The following is an 8,792-nucleotide window of genomic DNA, read 5'->3' on the forward strand; positions in this document are numbered from 1 at the left end:
GAAATATCAAAAATATGATCCACACATGCATTCTAGATCTAACTATCAACTTGCCCAAGATGTGGTTTTCCTAATGGATTTTGCTGGATCAAGATGTGGGAGCAACATGGGTTTACACGGACAGCAATGGTAAATATGGCAGGCATAGCTAGTGCGACTAGATCTCTGATCCTGGTGGTGGTTTCCCCGTTCCTCATGGAAAAGAATGAAATACTGTACAGACATGACTTGGGAGGGCTGAAGAGTCAGAAGAAAGTAGCCAACCAAGGGGCATATCATGTGCATAGTTCTTTAGATAAGAAACACAACCATTGCATCAATATATAGCAAAAGTACCTTTAATAGGGTTCCAACATTCGCTCCTTGAACTAGAACATCTAAAACTAGCAAGCTCCTACCAAAGTCCAACACACAAACCTAGAAAGAGAGAGAAGAAAGTAACAAGTGATAACTCCCCAGTTCTAGTACTTCCCAGTGCCTAGCAAGGCAAGGAGGAATTCCTTGTAATCACCAAAAGTCTCCTTTGCAATGGCTTGATCAAGGGCGATGCTGCTCCTCTTGAAGTACTCCTCTTGTATATTCTTCAGGTCAAACTCAGCACGTGTGACAATCACCCGTGTCAAAGCATCTTCATCAGTCCCCTTCTTGTTTATTGCTAGTCGCAGTACCTGTGTAACCAATGGAGATAATGGGATTGTTATAGAGCCTAACGTATGTTAAATGGCATGAGTGCATGAGTTTCACACAAGCATACAAATATATCTCAGTGTATATTAGTTAAGATGAGTGTATCATGGCTTGATGATGATGAACCATGCATTCAACAAACAAACATAGGCTATGAGTCTATGAGGAATATCACACATATCAGTCTTCATGCATGTATATGAGCATGAATCCATGTTATGGCAACAGGATACAAGGCTCGACAATGAAGCCAAAAAATGTGTTCCACTAGTATTGGTTTATGAATAGTATGAAGAAGGGTGTTTGGGGATCCATGGTAGCCCCCCATTGACCACCTCTGATCCCCACTATTGTATTTGGTTTTACCACAATGGCGTTCAACAAACAGCCATAAATGTTAGACAAGGAATAGACTATAAACACTGGTAACATGGATATGGGATAAGGCATGATGATGATGATGACAATTATAGTAACAACGCTTGGCAATGATGGTGAAAAATGTGCTCCACTGTATTGGTTTATGAACAGTCTGAAGGGTGTTTTGGGATCCATGTTTGCCCCTCCATTGACCACCTCACTGTTATTTTTTGGTGCTACCAAGTGCCCATTCAAACACATTTTGGCTTGATCTACCCAATGATTGCAATTGTTGATCCCACTTGCATGTCTGAAATGTCAATTGGATGGTCAAGACATACCTTTTCATAGTAGTTGTGAGGGGAATAGATGGATCTGATCACCGCTCGTAGTGCTGAAAGAAAATCCTCACTTGGGCTGGCCTTCAAGTCCTGAAATAAGCATAACAAGCATCAGATTATTTTTACTTTCCCATGAATAAACCTTATATAAGGTGCTTGGTTTGTGAAGATGGGGAAAAGAAAATATTAAAACTTTTGAACAATGAAGGAAAATGAAATATTAACCAAAATTTCTTTTAGGTCAATCTTGAAATTTAAAGTGCTTATCTAGAGAGAGAGAGGGGGAGAGACCTTAGTGATGAATTTATCATAGTCATCCTTGTATCTGTTGAAGGTAGCTTTGAGTTGTGCCCTGCTCCTTGTTGTCAAGATGCGGATGATCTCATCATGATTGTATGCCTTCCCATCAATGGCATCCTTGAGTATCTTGGCCTCAGATTTTGCAAGGGTTGCATTTACTTCTGGACCTTCATACCTATATGAACTCACTAGTGCTACCAGAAGCTGTAAAACCCATTTCACACTTAGTATAGAATACCTCACACACACACACACACACACACACACACACACACACACACACACACACGTGTATGCTTGAAAATATGACACAACTGGGGCATCTCAGAGGGTGCCCTGAGTGAATTCTAGTGAGTTCTCTGCCTCTGGTTGTGTTCACTGAAATAAAAATTCGGTTGGCCTAAGCAACCATAATCTGAACTGAGGTGACTCAAGTCAATCGAGCTCAAAGGTCTCTTCCGATACATATTCATTAGTGAGTCCATGTGCAGCTCAGCGGACTCGATCAGGCTTGGAGTAACTTAGGCAAGACTTGTGACAAGAGCTGTCGTGTCAAGCATTTTGTGAGTGCCAAGTGCCAACTACTCACTGGTTCCCTTGGCCAGCCAGTGGACTTGGCACATAGCATGACTTGTTTCATGAGCATTTCTCTGTTGATGCTGTACATGTTGCTGTCATGTATATGTTCATTCATGTCATGCATGACATCTACTCATCCACCATAGCTTGATCCAAGAGGTTCATGAGTTGATTCAGTTTGATAGGACAGAACTGAAAATGCTCGATAAATGATTTTGTCAAATACTGATCCAGCCTAGTAAAAGTGGATAAAGTCCTACGAATCAATACAAAGCCATCGGATCTAAGCAGGGTAAAACAAAACCCATCAACATCGTTGCATGGGCCATGTGAGGGATCATGTTCTAGGATGGGCCCCCAAATGGCTGAGATGTGCCATTTGAGGGGCATTCAGAGAGCAGTCTTGTGGTTTCAATCAGCTTCTACCTTGGTAGGACTTGATCTGTTTCCCTGTTCAAAGATCTTGAAATGATCTTCCAGTTTCAGGGAGAATTCGCAAAAAACTATTACTACTGCTACTAGTTACTAGCAGGCACATAACAATGATGGTGTGTACTCATGCCTTCCGAAGATCGCCAGTAGAGTGAGCAGCCACATCTTCCTCGAGAGAAAGCTTGTAGCGGGCATGATAGGCCTGCCTTATGGCCAAGAGCTCGTTTGAGGACCGAGTGGCAGCCAACTCCACTATCACTCTGTAATCTATCTCCTTCTTAACCGCCACGTTCGCAATCACCGCTTCGCGATCGATAGGATCCAAATTCCATCGATAAATAGCTTTCTGTGAAAAAAAAAACAAGAAAAGAAGAGAGGAATTTACATGAACTGTCGAAGTGCGATCATCAGTATACATTGTGTTCAAGATGTATGGGGGGTTAACCTCCAAGTCGCCAGACAGCTCTTTTTCCAGACGTTTGATGAGATCCTCACCAAAGAGTTGTTGGTAAGTTTGTCTGATGAGGCTGCGTTGAGCAGCATTCCTATGTGCCAACACCGATATGACAGCCTTCTCATCGGTGCCCCACCCTGCATGTTTTGTGATGCATTCCTTTGATCAACACCAATAATCCCAAGATAGACTTTGCCAGGCCCATGGCTGGCCAACCAACTTTGATGATCTACAACCATAGCGTTGTGGTGGTTGATGGACATTACTAAGACTTATTGGTGAGCCATGAATCAAAGGGCCATAATGATTCAAACAACAACAAGAACAAGAGCCTACACCGTGGATCGGTAAAAGTTGCACTATGTATTAGCCAATAGGGTGAAAACTGCCAAGTTGGTGCCATTCAATCTCATGAGCATCGTCATCACAATATCATGTTCAGATGCTGTATTTCCATGGCTCTAATGGCGAGCCATGAATCAAAGAGCCATGGTTCAACCTATAACAACAACAGCAAGAACAAGATCCTACACTATGGTTTGTAAAAATCGCCCTATAACTTAACCAAGAGGGTGAAAATCACCAAGTTGGTACTATCCAATCACATTAGCAGCAGCATCACAACATCATGTTCAGAGATGCTGTATTTCCTGCATGGCTCTGATGGAAATAACATGATCTAATGATAAACGTGTGATCTGCTACACCATGGTGGAGTAAAAGGAAATCAAGACACGTCTAGTGTGCAAGCACTGCAGAACAGAACATCTAAATACCAACTTCCAAAACCACGGTCATTTTGATTAGATCTCAACCTGAACCAAGAGACATTGACGATTCTCAACATTGAAATTTTCACAAAAGAGATACCCAACCCTGAAGCCTACATTAAGGGCCAAGGTGAGAAAAACTCTGCAACTTGGTCCAAAAAAACAATGAAGAAAAAAAAATGATTTCATCATCTCAAAGAGGATTATGTGAGTTAATTTTATAAGGTAAGCATAAAAAGGCAACGATGGGTAATAATGAAGAAACCTTGGAAGGCCTTCTTGAGTCTCTCAGCATCCTCTGTTGGTGAAGGGACAGGGTGAGGAATGGTAATGGTCGCCATTTGTCTCTCAGGCCACCTTTCCCTCACTCACAAGAAGACCAGGAGTTTGTGTGATGAAAAAAATGGTCTAAGCAAGGGCCCTTTTATAGAATGCACTGAGTGCGGGGTGATAAAAAAAGAAACCTGCTCCTCTTTTTATTCATTTACGTGGCCCCATAACGCTGACAAAATGATACGTTTCCTCACATTTTTAGTGCAACCATCAATGCAATTATATTCCTTTGCTTTGAGTTTCGAGTCTTTTTTTACTGTGCTCACCTGCCCTGTTATTATTTGGTAATTGTCGTTTTCTAATGACCAGTTAATATTCTTTGTGACTGTAATGACAAATATGGTCTCTTTGGTGTTTGGTTTTCTGTGTTGCCAATTCTATCATAATGTGACACTCGTTAAAATTATTAAAATAATATTAAAATTTTAATTTTTATTATTTTTACATTTATTAAATAATAACCCATTCAAGGGTGAAGCATATCGATTTTCTGTCAATACGATGCCTATCGACCGATAGGCACCGATAATGATAACATTGTTCATACGACAAGATACATTGGCTTTTTTTTGTTTATTACACGAAGAAACAGCATCAGTAGACTTCGCCCAGATCTTAGCAGTGTCAACTGATCGAGTTTGATAAGGACTCAAGTAGAATCATACTTAGACCCGATTTTTAGTATAATATTGGGTCTGAACTCGGGTCTAATCAGGTCCACTATAAGATAAACTATACTCGGATATGATAAGAACTACATGAACCATAATTTTATCATTTTTACATTGAAAATTTGTGGGTCTTAATCGAAACTCGGGTTGAGCCCCGGTCTGGTGCACAATTTTACAAACTATACTCTGATTCATGTATTAACCAGACCTTCAGGACTGGACCCGGGTCTTAATCAGGTCTTCTTATTTATCATCATACCCAGACCCTATAAGGTTTGGTCGGGGGTAAACCCAATCTGTTGATAACCTTGGGGACTCCCTAGGGTTGAGGGGTAAGCTTTCGAAGTTTTACGCCGACATGGACAGCGATCAGAGACCGAAGATCGGCTGGCTGAGCCAGAGCGATTAGGTCTATGCACCTGGCAGTAAAACTCAAAAAAAAAATTTTATGTTAGGCTTAAATGATCATGAACCTAAAACTTTCTTATTTGTGTCGTTTGTTGGAAAGGATTTCTTACCACTTAGTCTTTCTTTTGGCCAACACATCTCAACGCCTTTCAAGAATATTTCTATCCATTAAAAGGGTTTGAAACCGGAAAAATATGGTAGGGGCAAATAAGTAACACTGGCATTAATATTAATTAATTCCGACGTTTTTGAGGTGAGTACGTGATACTGGTGCATTTTATTATTTGTTTATAAGGAAGAAAATTCTTGGTACAAATTGCGACAGATGTGCACATGGACGGTCACCAATTCAAAGCCTCAAAACTTCAAAAAAATGACTTGTGGTAGTGGGATTGGGCCTAGACCGTTTTACCGGCAGTCCAGGTTCGAATATCATGGGTGTCATCCTCTTGTGTAAACCGAAGCTTGGCGACTCCCTGAGGTCAATGGGTAAGCCATCAGAGTTTTATGCCAACATGGACAGTGACCATAAGTACGTCAGGCTGAACCACCTCGTCTAGGTCACTTCGTGGGGCGGTTTATCTGAGTAAAAATATTTAAAAAAAAAACTTAAAAATTTATTTTTTTTTAAAAAGTGTTTTATTTCCTCTCTCTCTCTCTCTCTACAACCCCCAAACCCAACCAGCCCCTACGATTTGATGAATGCCAGATGCCTCATTGTGAACTATGCCTAACGTACCAAGGTTATTTCCCACCCAAGGAATTAATTTAAAAAAGGAAAACTAATGTTTGGATTTTTTTTTAATCCTCATTATTTTTCTCTCAATCAAAGGGCACGGGTAAAATTAACAATCTAAGGTGAACCATGGTTAACCATAGTCACAAATATCTGAAATATTTTTAAAATATCTTAATTTTATGAAGGTATTTTTTTTTAAACCTATAAATTACCCAAAATTGTGCCATTTTCAAAATATCAATTGGATTTAAGATAGTATAATTAAGACTTTTAAAATTTCATAAATTTTATGCTTTGTAAAAAATATATAATATGTGGATATTTTCCCTGGATTTTATCACAAACAAATTTTCTGATTTGTTGCAATATTTCCCTTGTCTAGAAAATAGGACATGGAGATGCCTGGCATTGCTTCAAGTCTTCACAAGGAATGCTTTGGCGTTTCTTCAAGCCCTAATGTGCTTCTAGTGACGCATAATGTGGGACTAAGTCCAACTAGTTTGTTAGGATCATTGTTGTCAATATCGATCCAAATATATCGGCGGGTACGTATCGGCAGATTCAATCTCCGTTTGCTCGCCTTGCAAAATCGGCCTGATTCAAGCTGAATTGCATTTATTTTAATATTTTGATAATTTCCTTTTTTAATGATTTTTTAAATTAAAAAAGTAAAAGTGACCAATTCAGCTCAATTGATAGAAGTTCAAGTTTGGATGGGCCGATTCTCTAAATCAATTCAGATCGGAAACTGATATTGACAACATTGATTAGGATGGAATTGGTACGTAGGTGACCTACCTTGTTGCTAATGCAAAAAATTAAAAAAAATCTTTAAAAACAAAAATCAAACATTCTAGTCGAATCCGTTCTCGAGTCCACGAATCATTGTGACATAGGTTAACACTCTTAAAACACTCCAACCACTCTCTCTCTCTCTTGCTTATCAAGGAGACCGTCCTTGCAATAAGAGGCTCATGCAGCCACTAACCACGTTTGGGCCGACCTAGCCCACTCTCTACATTAGCACGTTTGAGTGTGTTTTGGGGTCTTTAGGGTTTTGCATTAGGGTCCCACCACCTCCCTTCCCCTCCTCTGTCCTATATGGACTCTGATTGATCTATCTCAACCGTGTGGGGCCCACATGGGAAAAGGCAGGTGGTGCGTGTGGTTGAAGACAGATGGCCTGCAATTTCGCCTGAATACCCATGTGAAGAATGGATCAGGTCTTAGGGTTCCACCTCCTCAGGTCCCACAAACTGAAAAAGCTGGATCATATATAAATTTTACTCGGAGAAATCGCTCCAGGCGCAGAGACCTAGCCGCGCACTGGCTCAGTCTGCCATACTTACTGTCTCTGTTCATGTCAGCGTAAAACTCTAAGGGCTTATCTCTCAACTTTAGGGGGCCTATTTTTAGGGAGCCAATTTTTAATAGGAGCTCAAAAAATTTCCAAACACTGCCCCCGAACTCCTACTCTTAATAGGGGGCTCATTTTTTCCCTCCGCCTCAGGTCCCATAAAACACAGGTACAGCCCTGACAACCCCTATGGGATTTGAACCTGGACTGCCCGTCAAACGGCCTAGGCCCCATCCCACTACACCAAACCCCTTGCATCTAATAGCTGGATCATATTTGTGTGACTAAACAGAAGGAACTACCTTCCCCCTGTTCATTCAGACTTGGTTTGGATCCAAACACACCTAGTAAAATATATAGATCCGAATCTGAGTCAGATCAGAAAAGTGTCGGGCCCTATCGATCCGAATATTCAGCTTCTACTTCCAAGATTTGTATCCCAAAAGAATGTGATTGATTTGATGTTCAACTGAATCTTATCTGTTTGCGCCTAAGTTATCATTTTTTTTTTCTTTTTTTTATCATCATGCTGGGTTTAGGCAGATCCTACGTTAGTTATCCCAACTTGCACCAACTCAATGTGTTGCCGTGGAGAGGGTGTTGCGTGTGCACCCCCCGGAAATAATGCACTGTAGCTACAGTGCGTGTTCTGGGGTCCCTAGTTAGCGCTGTGTGACGCTCAATGGAGGTGTATGGGGCAGCCGTACTCCGCCGTACATCAGCCTGCAGGATGTACGGCGGTGTATGGCTCTCCCGTACAACCCACTCAGCGCCTGCATGTTCCTGAGGGGAACATGTAACCTGCCCGCGTTGCCGTGACATAGTTTTTGCGAAAATGTAATACTGCAGATGGAGTTTCCAAAAACATCCTCTTGTGAACGGTGTTGAAATTTGGTGTGGAGGCTGCCAAGTCTATTCCCAATCCATTGCTTCTAAACAGCAAACAGCATGAGAGCACTGGTTAAATCTACGGCACTCACCGGATTCACGACTCCCAAACAGAGCCTTACTAAAGTTCAAATCTGAACCAAATATGATCCTTTTACATCCTTATACTTGATGACCATTTGAATCTAGAATGAGCAATTTGCCCAAAACTAGTCCCTAATGCAATTCATGTGGGCTTGGGTTTGGGTCTAATTCTCGCACATGATTCAAAACGGCTCTAGTGAGACCCGGCCCTTTTAGGGCATGTTAGCAAACTTGAAGTCATTGAGTTGGGTCTTAATCCTTTGCTCCCATTGAAGCCAACCAATTTCTCACCCATTGTTCTAGACTCAATCATGGAGCCTGCGTCTTTAATGGTTCAATTTCTATTCCCATTAAGAGACTAAGTAGGCTTAGGCCTCAAGTGCCAAAAA

The 8,792-nt window shown here is 41.1% G+C and overlaps 1 protein-coding gene across 1 annotated transcript; it reads right to left on the reverse strand.

The window, feature by feature from the left end:
- Positions 1-324: 324 nt before the first annotated feature.
- LOC149814436 (annexin-like protein RJ4) lies at positions 325-4,264 on the reverse strand. Its single transcript, XM_089990240.1, has 6 exons — positions 4,189-4,264; positions 3,145-3,290; positions 2,830-3,045; positions 1,680-1,892; positions 1,389-1,478; positions 325-668 (listed from the first exon to the last, which is right to left on the reverse strand). Exons 1-6 carry the CDS (start codon positions 4,262-4,264, stop codon positions 462-464), a joined length of 948 nt encoding a protein of 315 aa, XP_089846366.1. The 3' UTR covers positions 325-461.
- Positions 4,265-8,792: the final 4,528 nt, after the last annotated feature.

This window comes from Nuphar pumila, chromosome 15 (assembly GCF_984573655.1).
Source record: "Nuphar pumila chromosome 15, dmNupPumi1.hap1.1, whole genome shotgun sequence".
Lineage (NCBI taxonomy): Eukaryota > Viridiplantae > Streptophyta > Magnoliopsida > Nymphaeales > Nymphaeaceae > Nuphar > Nuphar pumila.